General features: G+C 43.3%; 1 protein-coding gene across 2 annotated transcripts in view; it reads left to right on the top strand.

Annotated features, from left to right (window-relative positions):
* Nucleotides 1-20489, top strand: part of CACHD1 (cache domain containing 1) — a 201549-nt gene that overhangs the window by 127337 nt on the left and 53723 nt on the right. For both annotated transcript variants that reach the window (XM_032427280.1, XM_032427289.1), the window contains 3 exons: nt 15980-16106; nt 18919-19063; nt 19918-20134. In XM_032427280.1, coding sequence (XP_032283171.1) covers nt 15980-16106; nt 18919-19063; nt 19918-20134 — 489 coding nt within the window. The remainder of the gene's footprint in view (nt 1-15979; nt 16107-18918; nt 19064-19917; nt 20135-20489) is intronic.

Here is a 20489-nt window from a genome sequence, read left to right as displayed (position 1 = left end):
GACTGTATTTCCCAAATTCCAGGTCTCTTGTAGACATGTAAAACCTTAGAGAAGCTGGAGGGACAGAATATTTACTTTCAGAGCCCCGTCCAGCCATGGTCCGTGGAGAGAACTGTAGCCTTTGGGAGTTGTATACACAAATCAGGTAATCTAGTAAGTCTGGAAAGAAAGAACTGTAAGCTTTGTCACTTAAGGATATTAAAACTCTAGCTGCTGGCTAAATGGTCAACCTAGATATGCCAGGTACATATTGTATAGACCAATACATAATGGATTCAGTTTTTTTTTTAAATTGGTCAGAGAATCTGGAGGCCATCTGGAGCAGGTGGGATTAGCTATGAGAAAAGAAGCTCAGTGAAAATATTTTTCATAAAAAATAAGAGAGCACAGAAGGACATGAAATAGGCAGAGTAAATGAATTACAGAAGATTCCATAGCAGGCACAGAACACAGAGCTAGAACTTAAATTTTCTAGTTCCCAAATTCAGTGCTTACCTTTCCCTCGGTTATGCTCAGTAACACAAGACAGGTTGGGTCTGAAGACCTGAGCTTGAAATAGCAATTTTTTTTTTAAAGATTTATGTATTAGAGAGACGGAGAGCTTGTGCACAGGGTTGGAGGGACAGAGGAGAGAATCCCAAGCAGACTCCCCGCTGAGCACAGAGCCTGATACGGGACTCGATCCCACAACCCATGAGATCATGACCTGAGCTGAAATCATGAGTCAGAGGCCCAACCAACTGAGCCACCGAGGCACCCCAAAATAGCAATCTTTGAATAAAATCGGATATAAATGTGCCCCAGATATACACCTTTTGTGTAGTTAAAAATATGTTAACTTCTGGGTATTTGAATTAATAAGGAAAAAATATAGTCCATTACTACTTTGTATACATAAGATCTAGAAGGGCTCACACATAAATGTTAATAGTTACCTTTTAGTGATAGAATAGTGGGGTATTTTTCTTACCAATTTTCTTAGTTTTTTTTTAAAGATTTTATTTATTTGAGAGAGGGAGAGCGGGAGGGAGGGGCAGAGGGAGAGAGAGAAGCAGGAAGCCCGATGCAGGACTCGATCCCAGGACCCTGGGATCATGACCTGAGCCGAAGGCACACACTTAACCAACTGAGCCACCTAGGTGCCCTGATTTTCTTAATTTTAAACTAAGCGTGCATTGCTTTTATAACGGGGGGGAGAAGGGGGAAATAAAGCAAGAAGGAATTACAGACTACTTCGCAATATATTTTCACTCCTTTCTGGTAGACAATACCTTTCATAATACATATCTGATAGTAGATCCTCAGGCAGGTGTCACAGTTCTAGGCAAAGCTCCATTCCCCTTCTGGCTGTGTGATTGGGACAATAAGAAAGTGTAGGCGGGGCCAGCCATACTGAGGGTGCTGCATGCTCACTTGGGAGCCAAAGCAACACTGTCCTGCCAGGACCCCTCACCTCAGTGGGCCAGGCCTTGGAGGATCTGGAAGCTGCCATAGCCAGGGTTCCGTCCTCATTGCCTTGTTTTATATCTATTCATTGTTTCTAATAATGAGTATATTGTTGAGTTCTATCTCCATCATTAATAGTCATATTGTATACCTATTGAGCACCTTCTATGTGGTAAACACTTTCCTTTGTCCTAGGTCAGCTGTAAACAAAACAAAAAACTTATATTCTGGGAGCTGGGAGACATAAACCTTAAACAAAAGGACAAGTAAATATACATGTCTGGTGATGATGAATGTTATGGAGGAAAAATAACACAGGGATGAAACATAGTGGTACTTTTGACTGGGGATGGGAGGGGAAGGAGGGAGGAGGGAGAAGAAGGAGCCTTATTACTTTATGAAAGGGCTCATCAGTGAGATCTGAATAAGTGGGGTTGTAAAACCATAAGAATAACTGGAGGAAATGTATCCCAGGCAAAGGGTTTGAGTTAAGAGAGTGTTTAGTGTGCTAAGTAACAGCAAGAAGGCCACTGTAACTGTGATTCAGCGAGCAAGGATTGATCGTAGAAGATGAGACCAGAGAGGCAGCTGGGGACCAGATCACCAAGAGCCTTTTTTACTGGCCCTTATAAGGACTTTAGCTTTTGCCATGAATGAGATAGGAGATCATGGTGGAGGGGATGTCGGGGCAAGGAGGAAAAAGGGCTTATGCAGAGTCATGACTTGACTTAGGTTAAAAGGTTTATGGACTGCTGTGGCAAGAAAAGATTATAGCAAGGCAACGGTGGAAGCAGGGAGACCATTTAAGAGGTTATTCCAAAATCCAGGTGGCAGGTGGCAATGGCACTAATAGTGTAATAACGGTGGAGGTGGTGAGAAGTGGTTGGATTCTGAATATGTTTTGCAGGTAGAACCATTAGGATTGGCTAATGAATTCAATAGGGGTGGGGAGTATATGTAAGAGTAAGGGAAGAGCTGGGAAGGACTTCCAAGATATTTGGTCTTATCAAAGAGAAGAACAGAGTTGCCATTTACTATGATGGGGAATACTGGTGGCAGGCAGGGAGCCAACATTTCAGATGTAGAAACGCAAAGTTTGAGATGCCTATTAGGTATCCACGTGGAAAGTTCTCCTAGGCAGTTGGTTATACAAGTCTGGAATCTGGGGAATGGGTCAGACTAGAGATTGAAATTTGAGATTCATTGTGTATAGGTAATACTTAAATCATGAGACCCAAAAAGATCACCTAGCAAGTGGCTGTGGGTAAAAAAGAGAAGAGGTTCAGGACTAAGTCTTAGGACACCTTACCATTTAAAGATCACTGAAATGAAGAGGAAGCACTGAAGAAATCTGAGAAGGAAGTCAGTCTGGTAGGAGAACCAAGAGAGTCATCTTCTTGAATCCAAGTGAAAAAAGTATTTCAAGAAGCCGGGAGAGATCAACTGGATTAAGTAGACCCAGTAAGACGAAGACTAAGAAAACGGACATTGGATTTAGGAACATGGAAGTCATTGATGAACTTGACAGAGGTTGTTTGGTGTAACAGTAGAATGACAGGCTGATCCTGGTTAGTTCAGGCTCTTAAGAATGGACAAGAGGAGCTGGAAACAGTAAGTACATGAACTCCCAAGGTTTGCTGAAAGGAAAACTGGAGTGCCATGTATAGTCCAGAGAGTGTTTTTAAATTGAGAGAAATTACAGCAAGGTTATGTGCCAAAGGGAATGATCCAGTAGAGGAAAGCTTAAAGACCCAAGAGCAAGAAGAGAGACAATTACTGGAGCCTTTCCCTTGATTAGGCAAGAGATGGTGGGATTCCAGTGAGGTAGTCCAAAAGCACAGTGTTCATTCTTAATAAGAGGAGGGAAAGAAGAGCAAGTGTACAGGGATGCCCATAATGACCAATGTAGTGTCAGGAACACAGAGACATTCCCTTCTTAGTGATTTTGTTTTCTCAGAGACTTAGAAAGCACGATCATCAGCCAAGAGTGAGGCAGAGAAAGAAGCATTGAAGACCTCTTAGTTACATTAAGTTTATCTTCTATAAATGAGGTTTTAGAGTAGAACTCAGTTGCACACATAATTGGGAATCCTGACAAAATGCTGTTTTATTACAGTAGTTGTTTGTGAATGGGGAGAGAGTTTGAAAAACCAGGAGGGGAGGAAGGAGATGGTGAGGGCATAGGTACATGGTTAAAGATCAGATTTTGAATTTTGCTGTTTCTAAAAGCATGTCTCAAGTATAACATCCTACCTAACAAGAGTTGTTCTCGGCTCAGTCGACATAGCTAGATTTACAAGCAGTTTTTGGCAACGTTCAGGTGTTTGAGAACGGACTTGCTTGTATTTGAAGTTGTGTGACATTCCACCAAGCAGTGGCTGCATCCCAAAGTCCACATTCTTGAGCAGTCATTTGTAATGTAAGAGGAGTGGCAGATGGTGGAGGGTGACCTCAGAGCTGCCCCTTTTCCTCCTCTCCAGCTCATGCCCTCTTTCAGAGCAGAATTAATGTACTTCGTGGGCTATCACATGTCTGATATTTACATCCGTAAGATGTCCAGCCTCAGGCTTTTTCAGACTGTATATAATCCATCAATGGGTTCCTAATTGATAACACAGTTTCAGATTGCCTTTCAGACTAGCTAGAAACAGACCCACATAAATTGTAAACTATTCTTAGCTTCATTTACCCAAAACTAGTTCATGTGTCCATCCATCCAACACACATGTGTATCCTTTTTCTTAAACCCAACCCTGCCAGATCTCGACTTTCTAAACTGACTCCTTGTCCCTGATTCCCTTCAAGCAACTAGCATTTGACAGTGCACACGTTCCATTATGGTGCTGGTAATGTTTTGCTCAGGTTCCTTCCTGCTTTTATCCCTAGTTTCTCTCCCTCCCTCCCTCTCTCTCTCTCTCTCACTCTCTTTTTTTTTTTTTTAATTCCTGCTGAGCTATTTTCTTGTGGGTAGCCTGATCCCTAAAGAGAATTTATTTGAAGAGTCCAAGGAAAGTTGCCTCTTGCTCTCTTGAGTTATGCAATTGAGGTGTGAGTGGCGTGGGAGTGAGTCTTTCTTGCCAAAAGAAAAAGTGCCTGGACTTTCTTTATTGTGTTTGATTTAAAGACATCATTTGAAGTTGCAAACTTCGATCTTGGTAGCGTTGCAGTCTACATTGAGAAACGGGATTCACGGGGTGTCGGGGACATCTGTAAGTCATGTTACGACGGTAAATGCTGCAGGAGGTACGGGTGGGCACCGGAGGCTGGAGACTGTGCTGCTGCTTTCACTTCCTTCTGTGAATGACCGAGATGGGCTCTGTGTTGTAGGTTTTCCTCTCTGCTTTCAAATGCCGTGAAAATGACCTGTTCCATATGCTGATGCCAATGCAGTGAAAAGCTGTGTTCTCCCTAAAAACCTAAAATAAAAGCATAAAAATCAGCCAAACTAGGAATCTCTAGTTTGTTTTTATGCCTATTTGCCCCAGCTTCATGATTGCATTAGTGTCATTAGAAATGTGGTAATTATTCATATAACATCTAAAACCTATTCAGTCACTTAGAAATCTAGATTATTGAGGCTATGTGATTCAGTTTACATTTGTGTGTGTGTGTACACGCATATCCACAAAATTAAGCATCCCTTCAAGTTCTGTCCCTGTAATGCAAGCTACTTCAAAGTCTAGTCTTTTTTATAGTTTGTTACAACAACCCTGTTATACTGATTGCAGAAGATTTTATTAGTCACATATAGTCATATATATATATATATGTCATATATATATATATATATATATATATATATAAAATCTCATATACATATTATCATGGATATAGCCTGGTTTTGTTTTCTGTTTTTCTGTTTTTGTAGTTAACAAATGTATCCTGAACATTCCTTTGTTTATGTGTAAATATACTTCTAGATCCTGGGGGTAATGATTGTATAACGTCCTTGAATTAATCAGTCTACTCCAGTTCAACATTCAGATTGTCCCAATTTTTCACTCTATCACTACCCTCTGGAAGGATTCCAAGTGATCCCTCCACGGTTTTCCTGACCCCCTGTGTAGTAGTTGACAGGTAAACGTCTTTTTTGAAGCTCTATCATCCTTTGGTTTCTATAAAATTCTTCTGTGCCATTTATCCTCTTACTTCTCTGCTCAGACCTTTTCATTTTTTTTCTTAAGCTCCTTTGTCCTCAGGTAGATGTCCCCACATGTCCTCTCTTAACCACCTTCGTCACATCTAAATGTTATCTCCCCAAATGTTCTCAATTTAGCCAGCACCTCAGCTCCGGCCACATGCTGCGGAATTCCAGATCTCTCTCTCCAGCCGTGGCCTATTTGAGTTTATTTATTGAGTAACCAACTTTAAGACACACATGTCTCTGTGATGATTCTGTAGCTACCTCAAAAATTAAACAGAAAACAAACTTTTCCCTAAACTTCTCCGCAGTCTGGGCTTACTGTCCCAATTAGCAGTACCTCCATCCTGGTTACACTGGGAATTCTTCCTCACCTTTTTCTACCCAGCACTTCTCCAGGTTTTAACAGATTTAACTTCCCTTAAATCGGTGATCAAAGGAGAGTGTTGGTGAGTGAATATTTGTTAAGTATTTACTACGTACAAGTCACCTCACTAGGCATTTCTGTGTGTCCTTCTTCTTGCTTGTCATACTGACTTGTGACGTAAGTCTCATTGTCCCCTTTTCATTGAAGGGGCAACTTGGCTCAGATTCCATAGTTCAGAGATAAGTCTTGAATCCCTTTTGTCTTCTCCACTGCTAATGCCATAAACTTAGATCTTCACAGATCTTTCTAGAAGATGAATTAATATAGAAACCTCCCAAAAGGTTTCTCTGCTTTTATTCCCTTTTAAATATATCCTGCACACTGTAGGTATTTTGCAAATATCTGCTCTGTAACTCCATTTCTTAAAAACCTCTGGTGGCTCACCTGTAAGAAAAAGATGGAGGCCTTTCAACTCCATCTTCTTCTCTTCCTCTTCCCTCTCCCCTCTCCCCTCACGAGGTCACTTTCATTTCTTCAAGTCCTCAATCTCCATCACTCCTCCATGCTTTTGCTCATGTTACTGTTTTATCCTAGAATATAGTGCCTGCCTCCTCTGACTTGTAAAATATTGCTCATTCCTCAGGGCCCAGCATCTTTGTCATCTTTGCTGACGCTCACAGGTAGAATTCTTTGTCTGTTGTACTGCTTGGGTTTGCTAGTGGGGCACATTTTAAGGTGGAGACTGGTGGCCTGTGGGGAAAGGGAAGGAAGCAGGATTGAGCAGCGGGAGAAGTCAGGCTGAGGTGGGGTCCTCAGGCTCAGTGGGGTCCTCAGCTACCTCTCTTCTTTATTATTTTACTCTTTGGTACAATCTTAGAAATTAAAGTTTTTATCTTGGGCATCTACTTGACCCTGTGCTCCTTTTATTTTTTGCATGTCGACTTCCCAATCTTGTGTCCATAGCCAGTACACAGCAAGTACTTACTGATGAATGAATGAAACAGGAATTTTCTTGGTGCTTTTGTTTCATTTTTATAATTGAAGAACCAAGACTTTTGAAGGACCTTAGGAAAGAAAAGAATGTGGTTGTGATTTGCTTGTAAGGTAGCACTGGTTTCTTTGGCTTCATAGCAAATTGGCATACATAAATATCTCAGGTATATAGAGTGACACAGACCATGCATATGAATAATATCATCCTGCGTTTGCATGAAACTATGCTGAGTCCAAATACACAGTGCACACAAGAAAATCAATCTGTTGCCTCTTAGCACCTCATAAACCATTTTATACTTTTGTCTTCCCATGGATACCAAAGACAAGTATCCATTCTATTTTATAGATGAGAAACAGGCCCAGAGAAGTTAACTGATCTACCTACAGTCAGACAACAAATGGTGGGTATTGAGATGACTAAACATTATGTCCTGATTCCTAGTCCAATGAGCCTCCTATCATAGACTGCTTAGGACAAAGAGATGTCTCCATCCCTGTATTTTGCCTGCTGTTACTTCAAACTCTTTATGTCTCAAATCAAACCCATAATCTCTGACACTTCCAACTCAAACCACCTCCCCCGCCCATGTTCTATATGTCAGTTAACAGCAGCTTCATTTTACACAATACCGAAGCTTGAGACCCAGAACCAACCACAACTCCTTCCTTGTACTTTCTTATAAAGAGCTTTTCTCAGGTAACATCTATAAGGTAGTTACTGTGGCAGACACCAAGATAATCAAGACAGAGGTTTTACCCTCAAGCTCACAACCTAGTTGTATATATGTATGTATTGAGGGGAGTGAAGGGAAGGAGAAAATCAACAGACAACTACTGTTACTATACAGTGCTAAGTGCTATAATGATAAAGGTAAGCAGGGGTTACTTGACCCATATTGTAAGGTTGAGTTGCATCTTAAAAGACGTTGGGAATTATCCAGGTGATGTGCCTGAGGTTAAGTACATTTCTCAGTTAGAAATCTATAAAAGTGTAGCCAGCCCAATCCAGGATCATTGTGGAAGAGGGCAGTAAGTAACAGGTAATGAAGGTAGCACTAAGCCAGATTTTAACCACTTGTATATGAATCTGAGGAGTTTGGTTTGGTTTGGCTTTTGTTTTGATTTGTTTTTTAGCTTGAAGTCAACCAACTGACAGACTAAGCAGCGCAAGCCAGAGAGCTTTGTGGAAAGTGGATGGAACTGTAGTTGGCCTGGAAGAAGGAGAAAACTGGGTAGACTATTAAATGTAATCCAAAAGTGGGATTAGAGAGAAGTGGCCATGGCATAGGCAAAATGGCTAGATGAGGGAGAAATGAGAGGACAAGAAGTGGAGAATCATTGTAGACCACTCTTCCAAATTACTTGGCTGAGAAAAAGGGGAAAGGTCCCTGATAGGAAGAGATAGGGTAAAGGAAGAGTTTTATTGTTATTGCTAATCATTTTTTAAGTTTGGGAAACTTGAAAATGATTATGTGCTAAAGATAGAGAAACAGTCTAGGAAGAAAGTAAAGCTAGGGAAATAGATGGGACAATGGAGTTAAATGTCTTTGGCCAGTTGTCCCAAATTTGGCTGATCATCAGAGTCATCTGGAGTGCTTTGTCAAAAAAATACCTATTCTTTGACCCCCAGCTCAGACTTGGCGACTCAGAATATTGCTTGGTAAAGCTTGGGAATCTATAGGTTTCAAAAGCTGATTGTGATGATCAACCAGGCTTTGAGAACTCTGTTAAATTTCTCTTACCCCTTCCATGAATGTTTGGAGATCACCTGGTCCTTTGGATCCTCTGGGAGTGGTCTATTAAAAGGAAGAGGACAGAGTAGTAGATCCTGTAGTGATTTTGGATTGCCCCGGAAGTTTATCCTGAATTCTCTGAGCCCATGACCAGGCTGTCTTAACGGAATTGAGGACATAATGGAATGGTTATTTTGGCATTATGTAGATAACCTAGAACGGACATAAAAAGCTGTGAGCTTGGAGCAGAACCTGAGATTTGAGGATATTCTCTCCTTAGTATTGGACTGAAGTAAATACAGTGGGATTAGCTGGGTCAGCTGTCATCAATCTAAGTTTGGCAATGGACTTTAGCTAGCATGGTCATTGTGGTAGAAGAATTACTGGGCTATGTGGTCTGGATCCCATTCAAGGGTCAGAGCTTAGGTCACTCTTCCCTTTCTGAGTCAGAATATGCTTAGTTATAAGATGAGAATAATATCTCTTTGGTAAAGCTCCACCTATTTCGGCTCTTGCATAGCTATCATACACTGGGGAAAATTAACCTCTATAAGCCTTGGTTTCCTGAATAATAAATTAAACCTACCTCAAAAGGTTGTTTAAAAAAATTAACTGAGATAATATATAAAAGACATAGCAAAGTGCCTGGTGAATTGTCAAATACTCAGTATGCCTACCACTCCTGAAAAGTATAAAGAGTAGCTAAGGGTCCATGAAATACAGCTCATTCAGAATGTGTGGTAAAATGATGCTCTGGGTATGAGCTAGGAGTAGGAATTAGAAGGTGTGATGTAGAGTGTAATGCCAGAAATTTTGTTTGGAGTCCTCAAAATGTTTATTCCCCTCCAAAATGATTTCTGTTGCACAGAATATTACTGAAAGGTGCTGTGTAGTTTCTGATCTTTTGGGGGAGTGTGTGTGTGTTTTTGTGTGTCTGCCATTCTGTGTATTTAGGACAGCTCTTGTATTTTATATTTGGCAAGCTGTGGGAGGTAGATAGCTTTGTGTGTTTCGCTGAGTGGTGTTGGGCTGGGCATCAGAAAGGCCAGAGTTCCTTGAGGTGGGAGGCAACAAGCTTTCTACTACAGAGCATTTTCTCTGTTTTCTGCCTTTGGTGGTTAATATTGTCAGGAAAAACCAAAGTCACAGCCCAACTACAAGTGGTTTGTAATCCATCTCGTTCTCATCAGCCTGATGGTTTAAGCATTAAAGTGGGCAGGCAAGGAGGTTGGGGACATGGTTTTGTTTTGACTAGAGAGGCTGATGATCCAAGAACTGGTCATATGTAGATGGTGAAATTGGAAGGGAAATATTTGGGGGCCAGGGAATCTGGGACCCATATGTTAGAATTTCCCACAGACAGTATACTACACTATGCAGGTGAATCTTGAGACTCAAATGGGAAATAAAGAATGCCTGAAAAGGGGGAAGACACATTTTTAAGTACACTCTACCCCCAACATGGGGCTCAAAGTCATGACCTCCAAGATTAAGAGTCGCATGATCTACCAGCTGAGCCAGCTGGGCACTCCCGAAAGGCATGTTTTTAGCTGCTTTTCCGACTACAATTGGTGTGTTATGGCTGAAGAAAAATAAGCCAGTAGGTATTGAGAAGTTGTTTGTCTTTGTTAGAATTAACATAGGAACTGTAAGAAAAAAATAGTAAATTTGTTGAAGGCTCACAGAAGGAGACCAAGGGGGAACAGAGCTTGCCTTTAAAGAACAAGGAGTTGTCACAGGAACCTCCTCGTTTGTTAAAAGCCAATATGAAGTTTTCTGTCATTCTGTCTAAACATTTCTTGGTACCGTTTGTACATTTTGTTTAGTCTTGGGTCAATAATAATAATAATAATTTAGTGCTGACCTACTAAGTTATTCTAAGTTACTAGGAAGTAAGAATACCCCTGCTTTTAACCCCTTTTTTGCATAAACTTGATCAAAGCCAATGAGAAATTTGCTCTTTCTAGTTGCAAATCTTTGTGCTTCCTTCCTTTCTATTGACCTTCATTCTTTACCCTTATTTCTCTTTGGTTTCTAAAGGGTCTTTGGAAATACCTTGTCCAAATCCATCCCTTGGAGACTAGAGATGAGGAAATGGTGAAATCTCATGGGGCACAGAGGTGAAGAGAGCCTTGGCCAAGGTCATCATTCACTGGCTCATCTAGCAGTTTCTGACTCAGTGCATCCTAAAAACCAGGCATGCACCAGGCTTTGGGAATGTGGTGAATTTGGCTCTGGGTTTGGCTCCTGCCCTCATGGAACTGGCAGCAAGTCTGCATAAGAGACGTGAACCATAGCCACAAAAATCGGTACACCAACCATTACCAGTTTTTGCTCTGAAGGAAAATGCTGGGTGCTATTAGGATAATAATCAAGGGTGGTCAGGGTAGGTCTCTCTGAGAAGTTGAAAAGAGTTACTTCAGGTCTAAGGATCATCTTGTGTGGAGAGCTTGGCACGTTTGCAGAACTGAAAGAGGTAGCCCTTGACGTACAGCGTAGTGGGTTAAAGAGGGTAAAAGTGAGGCTGGAGATTAGAAAGGGGCTAGAGGGTGCTGGGCCTTATTGGGTTTGGATTTAATGCTAGCTCTGGTGTAGTGGGAAACCTTTGAACGGTTTTGAGCAAAACAATGGTGGGATTCAATTTCCATTTTAGAAAGATTCCTTTGGATGCTGTATAGTGAGTACATGTAAGGTCAGAGGGCTTGCCAGTCTTAGAGATGGGACCAAAACCCATGGCTTCCTATTCCCAGTCCATTCTGATTTATCAGGGTCTTCCTTCTAGTGCCTAAGTACCAACCCAAATTAAATAGAAAGTGCAAAACAGCATTGGGCCTGTGTCCAACTGGCTTTCTTATGTTTATTCACATTGACTGTGAACGACTTCTCCAATCTGTTAAACACCTACAGGATAATTAAGAGGTCTCAGCTATATAGTTTCACAGTCACATAAAAACTCCTTCTATTATGTAAAATATGCTTTTTATGGTTCGGTATCACTCAGAGTCATGAGTGCTATAATTAACTTGACCTGCCTTCTGAGCTACAGTGTTTGTGCCGTTTTCCAGTTAAGCCAGCCTGTGGGGTCAATGGCGAACCCCATGACGTTGGGCTACTCAGCTGGTGCATGCCGGTTTTAGCAGTTCAGCCATTCGTTTTTTCTCACAAGATTAAATGCTCACTTTAGCCTATGTCTTACTTCAATTGCGATAGCCTTTCTTTCTGTCAGGTGTCCTCTTAATTGCATTTCTTTACATTTTGTCTTTATAAACTAATGCAGCTGATTATTTTGATTGAAAGACACCAACATATTTATATATTTACTCTGCCTCTCAAGAAATACTCGGTGTGCTTTTTATCTGTTGAATGCTAATTCATTCAACATGTATTTAGTGACCTTGTGGAGGCAATGTAATGTTCTGGAAAGAGCAAGGGCTTTGCAGGCAGACACACCTCGATCAAATCATGACTTGGGCCTTGAGCAAGTGAGTTCTGCACCAATATAGTGGGTATAGCAACAAACTCATAAAGTAGTTATGAAAAACGGCACACGGGGCGCCTGGGTGGCTCAGTCGTCGAGCGTCTGCCTTCAGCTCAGGTCGTGGTCCCGGGGTCCCAGGATTGAGCCCCGCATCGGGCTCCCTGCTCTGCAGGAAGCCTGCTTCTCCCTCTCCCACTCCCCCTGCTTGTGTTCCCTCTCTCGCTGTGTCTCTGTCAAATAAATACAATCTTTTAATAAAAAAAAAAAAGAAAAGCGGCACACCATGTATAAAACTAGTTGATATGGTGCTCAGTAAGTTTTCACTGTTCTTTTTTTTTTTTAAAGATTCTATTCATTCACTTGCCAGAGAGACACAGTGAGAGAGGGAACACAAGCAGGGGGAGTGGGTGAGGGAGAAGCAGGCTCCCCGCTGAGCAGGGAGCCCGATGCGGGGCTGGATCCCAGGACCCCGGGACCACGACCTTAGCCGAAGGCAGACACTCAACGACTGAGCCACCCAGGTGCCCCAAGTTTTCACTGTTCTATCAAATCAACTTTATTGAGGCATAATTGATATGCAATAAACTTCACATGTGTAACATATACAGTTGATATATTTTGTCATGTATAGTCCCCTGAAACCATCAGACAGGTAGGCTTTTTCTCTCTCCATTTACCTATTTCTGTACCTATTATATTGGCAGTGGTGTTGGGAGAGCAGAGTGTCGATCATTTTAAAAGCTATTTAGAATTATCATTGCTCTTGGGACACCTGGGTGGCTCAGTCGGTTAAGCATCTTCCTTTGGCTCAGGTCATGATCCCAGTGTCCTGGGATCGAGTCCCACATCAGACTCCTTGCTCAGCGGGGAGCCTGCTTCTCCCTCCCTGCGCTCCCACTGCTTGTGCGCTCTCTCTTTCTTGCTCTCTCTCTGACAAATTAAAAAAATTATCATTGCTCTATGTTGAATCACCATATTTATTTTTAATTGGATTTGGCATTAGAAGAGAGTAAGATTTTATAATTTATTAAACAAAAGTATCACAAATAGTTGAGAAAGAGTACTTCTGAGCAGACCCTCCCAGCCCGTGTGCTGCGGACATCAACCCTGCAGCTCCCACGGAGCCTGCGCCTTGACCTGAAGAGAACTGAGCACCTCTGCCCAGGGCACAGAGGTGACTCAGACCCAGATCTCACCCTCAAGGATCTCAGAATCTAGAGATGGGAGAGTGAAAAGTTGCCCGGAATAACAATAACACTAACTAGAAGGTGGGAGAGGTAAGATGCTGGAGGATTTCAGAGGGTGTGGCGGCTTGCCTCTTGGAGATGAGCTTCAGTGAGGAAGAAATCATTTGTTGCCACCTTCACGTGTGTCTGTCTGAGGTAGGTGTGCAGAGCAGTTGAGACGAATACAGGCCCTACCCACTGATAGCTTAAAGCCTAACACCGTACATCATGGACCGACAGGTTGGACGTATGCCCAGCCTTTTCCTGGACAGCGTCCAGCATTGCTGAGGAAAGAGTGAGCACGCACGACCCCAGCCCAAGTTATCCAGTTGCCGGAACATCTCACTGACTCCTAGGAATGGGGGAAGCCGCCTCTGGGTTGCCTGTGCCTGTGTGGAAAATAGGGCTCTTCACCTCCACATCTGGGTCAGAGAGGGGCCCGCTTGGGGTGCACACCGCAATGATAGATTGCTTCTGGGCTCTGGGGTCCTCATTACCATCATATCCATCATCTTCTGCTAGTACCGAATAATGCATGAAATTTAATCAGATGCCAAAGGAGTTCTCAGTGGGAGGGTTTGAGGAACCTTGCCTGACACTTATGCTCTAGTGCTGGAATGATTATAAGGAACCAGAATGATCTTTTGTGGTGAGACTAAATGTATCATGCACCGTATGAATTCTGATTTATTTTTAAAACATTCTTGCTCTCATTGGCTCCCCTTTTAATAGTCTCACTGTAGCCTGTTTATTGTTACAGATGTTACTTTTAAATGAGGTCATTGAGCTTTACTTCCAAAGGCACTGTTTGCCTTTTTCTTGCGGGCCTGGCAGGGCTGCCTGAAGAACGGTGCTAACAAGAGATCAAGGTTAAGGCTTCGGACCCCCAGAGGAAAAGCCGCCTCCATGTTTACGTGCAAATCACATCAGCCCTAGGTCTCAGGGGAGAGTGTGGTCACCCCGGTCCAGGTGTTGACCTTGATAAGGTTGCCTGGCAGAGTGGAGCGGGGACTTGCGTTGTGGTCACACACCCTCCACTGCCCTTCCTGTCCACTGTGAAACCTCAGGGAGCCCAGAAAAGTCGGAGCCGGGTTCTTTGTCCATAACTTGGGGAGAATGCTTTGTTCCTCTTAGGATTTTTGTGAGGATAAAATATGCTGCCCTTTCTCCGTGTGTGTGTTTGGCAGGGTAATTGCTGGAGGCAGGAGGCACTGGACATGCTTTAAGTCCCCCAAGCGGGGCATTTCACACGGTGGGCTCGGAGTTAGAATGCTCAAGTGGAAGGCCCACTGACCAAATCCAGCTCGCCACTGATGTTTGTAAATCAGCTGTCATTGGCACACCCACACATGCACCGAGCTCGGGGGCTGCTTTTGCAAGACAGCAGCAGAGTTGGGTGGGTCGCGACAGAGCCTGCGTGGTCGGCAACCCTGGCAGACGTTTGCCGACCTCCGAGCCAGACTCAAGGATGGCTGCGTGGCGTTCAGAGCTTTAGGTACATTCTTATCAGATGCACCTCATACTTGCCTTTTGCCTTTGCTCAGACTCCTCCTCCCCCTGAATTGCTTTCCGTCCCACTTCTCACTATGTAAGTCTTCTGGTGTATCAGTTATTACAATAAGACTTGTCTTTTGCTCAGCTGTGTGTATCTTGCAGCATGTAAAGCAGGACACGACACATAGTAAGTGTATGGTTCATTACGGATTCGGTGGGGGAAAAGAGTGGAAGGGCATCAGGAGGGAGAGAACTCTGCTTGTGGGAGAGGGTAAGAAAGACTTCATGGAGGTTTGGGGACAGGATTGCCCCCAAGAAGGTGGCTGCCCCTCCCGCCGCAGCTCGGTGGCAGGAATACAATGTATGTAGGAAGGGAGGCAATACTGTGTGATGGTAAGAACCTAGGAGCCAGGACAGCCAGGCTGGAATCCCGACTTGGCCATTTACTGATGAAACCTTAGACAAGTCACTTAAGCTCTCTAAACGTATTTTCTAAACTCCAAAGTAGGGAATAATAATACCACCGTCGTCCTACAGTTGTTTCATGGGTTAAATGAGCAACCATGAAGGAAAGCCTGTGTCCCGCTCCTGGCACATTGGAATCATTTCATGAGCTCTTACTGAATGATGGTGGTTCTGACCTTTGTACCATCTATGCTAATTTCCTCATTGTGGAGTGAGCAAGGTCAAGGTCACAGGTCTAGTCCCTCTGGAGACCTGGCCTCTTAACGTCACTGTTTTCCATTAGAGAATGTACCCCGGCAAGTGTAAACTGGTCCAACAGGGACCAGCCTCCTGAGGGGAGAGACTAGTGCAAATGAATCATTCATGCTAGAAAAAATATCCCAGGACATATAGCATCACCGCACAACGTCAAGAATAATAGCTTCCCTTGACTGAAACATTCATTACATTTTTCTATTCGCAGGTATTTTTTTAAGGGACAGAAAGAAAATGTTTAGTGGAAAATTTACAGCCTTAGATCTAGTGGGATTTCTTCATACTACAAGCAGTTTATGCAAAGCAGATGCCTAAGGAGCCATGCCCGCCTGCACCTGTGGATTTGGTGCTTATATTTCCTTTTCCCCACTCCTCTAGTTCTTGCAGACAACCTGAAATCCAACCCTGGAATTAAGTGGCAGTATTTCAGCTCGGAAGAAGGGATTTTCACCGTTTTCCCAGCACACAAGTTCCGGTGTAAGGGCAGCTATGAGCATCGTAGTAGGTACGTTGACTTGCTTGCTACAGTTGTAATTACTGCTTAAGAGTGATCTGTATGAAACGGAGACTCCTCATTTACACACACGACTGCCTCCAAGCTGTGGTTTCTCAAACTTACTCAGGAATGGTTTCACCAGCGAGCATATGTGGATGTGGAAATGCTAGGAAGGGCAAATGATAAAGCCCAGAGTTTTTCTAGAACTATCTAACAAGGTACCCACTAAAGAAATTAAACTGTTGGAGGCACCCACGTGGTTTTGAGCTTCAGGCATCCTTGGTGAGACAGGAATGATAATACCTTTGCTTAAGCGCAGCCCTAAAAGACTCCTAAGTACATGCAATCTCAGCTACTAGAAGTTTTAAAGTTGCCCAGGACACATTGGATCGAAGAATGATTAGCATCCTGCTCTTCTCACGGAAATGACTGGGAGTTTGTACCGCTTAGCCAGAAGGACAGTAATGGTGAGCTAATTTGTATGACAAGACTCATCAATTTACAGAACCCCTTAGGCAAAGATACTTCCCTTTTGAATCCCTACGGCTTCCCTTTGCAGTGTATCTGCAAAGGGTGTTTGACACCAGAAAATCTGGAGCTAGTGCAGGGTGTTCATTTTACTTGCCATTTTTTAGAGTCCAAAATAACCATCGCTTTAGCCTCTCTTTATCGTTACTTTAATTTGTGTCTAAAATTTTCCCCAAGGAAAATACTACTTCTGTGCTTTTCCTAAAAAGACCTTTGTGTCATTGGTATGGTTTCTTCGGTTCCCTCCCTAGACATCCTGGTGAAGACTTAAGTGTCTTAGAAACTGGACCAGAAGTCATGACCGTGGGTCTGGTCTGGCTTATTTCAGGAGAGGCCAAAGACAGCATGAACCATCTAATTTGCATTTACTTCTAAGAAGATAGGTTGGATGGCATGCTGCTATTAATGCATCACCTGTGAGGGAAAGTCCAAAAGGACAAGCAGGACCTTGTCACAAATCCGCACTCACCTACACTTGGAAGGTTTCATGCATACCTACCCTGAATCTGCATTAAACCAACCCTCAACACTGTCTTCCCTCGGCTAAGTAATCCAGGTTCCTCCCCTCCTAGATTGATGTTCCCATCTTTTTACTTGCCCTAACTGCTTTCCTCAGAGGCCTTTGTAAGTTCTCCACATCCTTCTAAGTGTGGAATGGGTTTTCAGAGCACATGAGAAAGGAACCTGTGGATACCAATCATGCTGTGGAGACCCACTGCCAGATTGTACATTTCATGTTACTATTTTTGCATCCCTCTAAAACAGTTTCTTAACAATTTACTGTGGCAATGTGAAACACATACTCTGCCTTCCATTGATGTGGGTTGAGTTGGAAAAGAGATATGCCTTTTTTTTTTTTAATTCACCTAGCCTGGAGGACCTAAAAAGTTCAATATTTGACATGGTTGTCAGTGTTGGGATAGTCAGATTTCATTCTTTTCCATTCTGTCTTTCATTTCTGTAGCCATTTCTCCTGAATTCTTTTTATTAGATTTCCCTACTGGCTTAATGGTATTGACTGGTGAAAATACAGTAGTAGTTCAGTGTTAATGTAGGACTTTTGGCTTGAGAACAAAAGTGTAAACTTGGCCAGATTTCGAGAGTTTAGGTTTTTTTGTTTTGTTTTGTTTTGGGTTTTCTTTTTTGTTTTTGTGGGTTTTTTTGTACTTTGCTTTTATTCCTTAATTCATGCCCAGACTTTTTTGAGTCAACTGGCATCTAACATTTCATAGAAAAAATCTAGTGTTTTAGGGGTGTCAGTAAAGGAGGGAATTCTCTTGAGGCTGATTTGCTTTCTTAAGCTCCCCCTAATTTGTTCCAGCTTTAAAACTGTGAAGGGAGACCACATTAAACCCCTTCTCACAAACCTTCCTGTTCGGCACATGAGCAGAAGGCCGCTTTTCATGGGAGGCATTTCTCCTTTGGACCTTCCCCACCCTCCCTCCACCCCCTTTTCTGAATGTTGGCAAACAAAAACCTGGCAAGAAGAGTGGCTATCGCAGGCTTGGACACATTTGATGGCATGGTTTTAAATGCTCCGATAAGGGGCCTTTTGGTGGCTGACCTGTGTGAATTGCTTCAGTACAGAAAGGAAAGGGCCCTCTTAAGCAGTAGCCTTTGTCTTGGGGGAGAGAAACCAAACCTGCTATTCAGAGCTGCTCAGCATGCTCACAGATTACAGGCTGCCTCCGTTTTAGCAAAGCCCCACTCTACATCTGCAGACCCAGCGCTGGCAAGTAGACCTTCCCCTCCCTCGTGTGCACTCTCTGCGGTCTGAGAGACCACCAGTCCCATGTTCTGTAGCCGAATATTGGGTAACCTTGAGTGGCAGCACCACGCACAGCCGCGAGCATTGACTTTCAAGTGTGCCGAAAAGGCCAGCCTCCCAAAGGATTTGCTGCCTTTTTTTTTTTTTTTTTTTTTAACTATACTCAATGTGGGGCTCGAACCCACAACCCCAAGATCAGGAGTCACATCCTCCACCAACTGAGCCAGCCAGGCGCCCCCCAAAAGGATTGGCTTCTTCTAACCTCCCAGTTGCTTTAATTTTTGGAAGACTGAGGTACCAATCCCTGTTCTATAGACACATGCTGTTGTCTCGAGGTCGTGTTTTCACTGCGCCAGTATCCTTTCTCCTTGCCAGTGGCTCTTTCCTTGGAGAAAGACATCCCTGGAAAAAGACATAGCCACCAAATGCCTGCACATCTGTAGTGTTCACAGCTGCGTTGGGTTGAGCTCCTTTGACCTAAAGCAGGACTGACCCCAGAGAGCTTCTCCCCCCCACCCCTTCTAGACCTATCTACGTCTCCACGGTCCGGCCACAGTCCAAGCACATAGTAGTGATCCTGGACCACGGGGCCTCTGTCACGGACACCCAGCTTCAGATCGCCAAGGACGCTGCCCGGGTCATCCTCAGTGCCATCGACGAGCACGACAAGGTGACCGGTACCCCCAGTGACCCCCGTGGCATTGGCTCTTCCTTGAATGTCTTTTGTGAAGTACCTTGTGTTTTATGGTACACAGTTTTAAATCCATATTTAAAACGACTTTGGGGGAAAGAGAGTGGTTTCATTTTTATTCTAGCGTTTGAGGATGCAGCCGCCGACTCTGGCTCCAAGTCTCTTTTAAAAACCACCCCCACCAAGCTGAGTCTTGTACTTCCTTCATGGCTCCTGTCAAGGCTTCCAATTAGCTGTGACTTTCACACTGGAAGTTATGCTAAGGAGGAGAAAGACAAGGGCGTGGAGGCTGGTGGATGGCTGGACTTTAGCTCAAGATTTATGAGAGGTGAGGGGTAAGGGAAGGCTTCTCGAGGTTTACTAATCTCTAGGATACCTCAGAGACAGGTGTGTTTACAGCTAATGATAATCTATTGCCTTGTGGACATTTTCTGCTTCGTCATTTTGACTTTTCCAACTCCTAAGGTTTTACTGACTAATCTAGTTGCTTAAAACACACACCCTGTGCCTTTACCCTCACCCCCACCTCCAGCTGGAAACCCAAGATGGTTAGTACTGCTAAGCTCTTTCTCTGCGTGAAATAGTCATCCTTAATGTTATAGATGAACACCATACTGCTGACTTCATCTGGGAACAAAACACAGACTCTAGAGCCCCTCCCCCTTACCAATCCTTAACTCATCCTTTTCAAATTTGATAGATTTATGCCTCCAGGCATTTATTTTTAAACTCTCAGAAACTGTTCTGAAGGCCCTCTCAGTCCTTGGGCTCTTCAAGAATATAAAAAAGCCTTCACATGTTAAGATAACAAGGTTTCTTTTTCTCTCCTCCAGATCTCTGTGCTGACTGTGGCAGACACAGTCAGGACGTGCTCGCTCGACCAGTGCTATAAGACGTTCCTGTCTCCAGCCACGAGTGAGACAAAGAGGAAAATGTCCACCTTCGTTAACAGCGTCAAGTCTCTGGACAGTCCTACCCAGCATGCGGTGGGATTTCAAAAGGCGTTTCAGCTGATTCGAAGCACAAACAATAACACAAAGTTCCAAGCGAGTAAGTTGCATTCTCTCAGAGGACTTATAAACCAATAGATAAAGGATAGCAATAGGCATACATTGTCAATTGATCACACAACTATGTCTAGAGGGATTTTTTAAATTGACCTGGAATAAAATTTTCATGTGTTGTCATCATGGTCATCTAGTACTAGGATCTTACTAGATTTTCTCATCTTTTCCAATCAAAGGTACTCGGCCCGCGCTATTTCTTCACCCCCAGAGCCTCTTCTTCTTGCCCCTTTATTACAAACATAGCCCCATTTATTTCCCGGGGGAATGTCCGCATCCTTTTTAATGCTAATTGTCAGCCTTGCCTTCTCATTGACTTGAGAGTGGATGTCTGCTGGTGC

This window comes from Phoca vitulina, unplaced genomic scaffold, assembly GCF_004348235.1.
Source record: "Phoca vitulina isolate PV1807 unplaced genomic scaffold, GSC_HSeal_1.0 scaffold2, whole genome shotgun sequence".
In the NCBI taxonomy this organism is placed as follows: Eukaryota; Metazoa; Chordata; class Mammalia; order Carnivora; family Phocidae; genus Phoca; species Phoca vitulina.
This window is presented reverse-complemented; position numbering and strand designations above follow the sequence as displayed.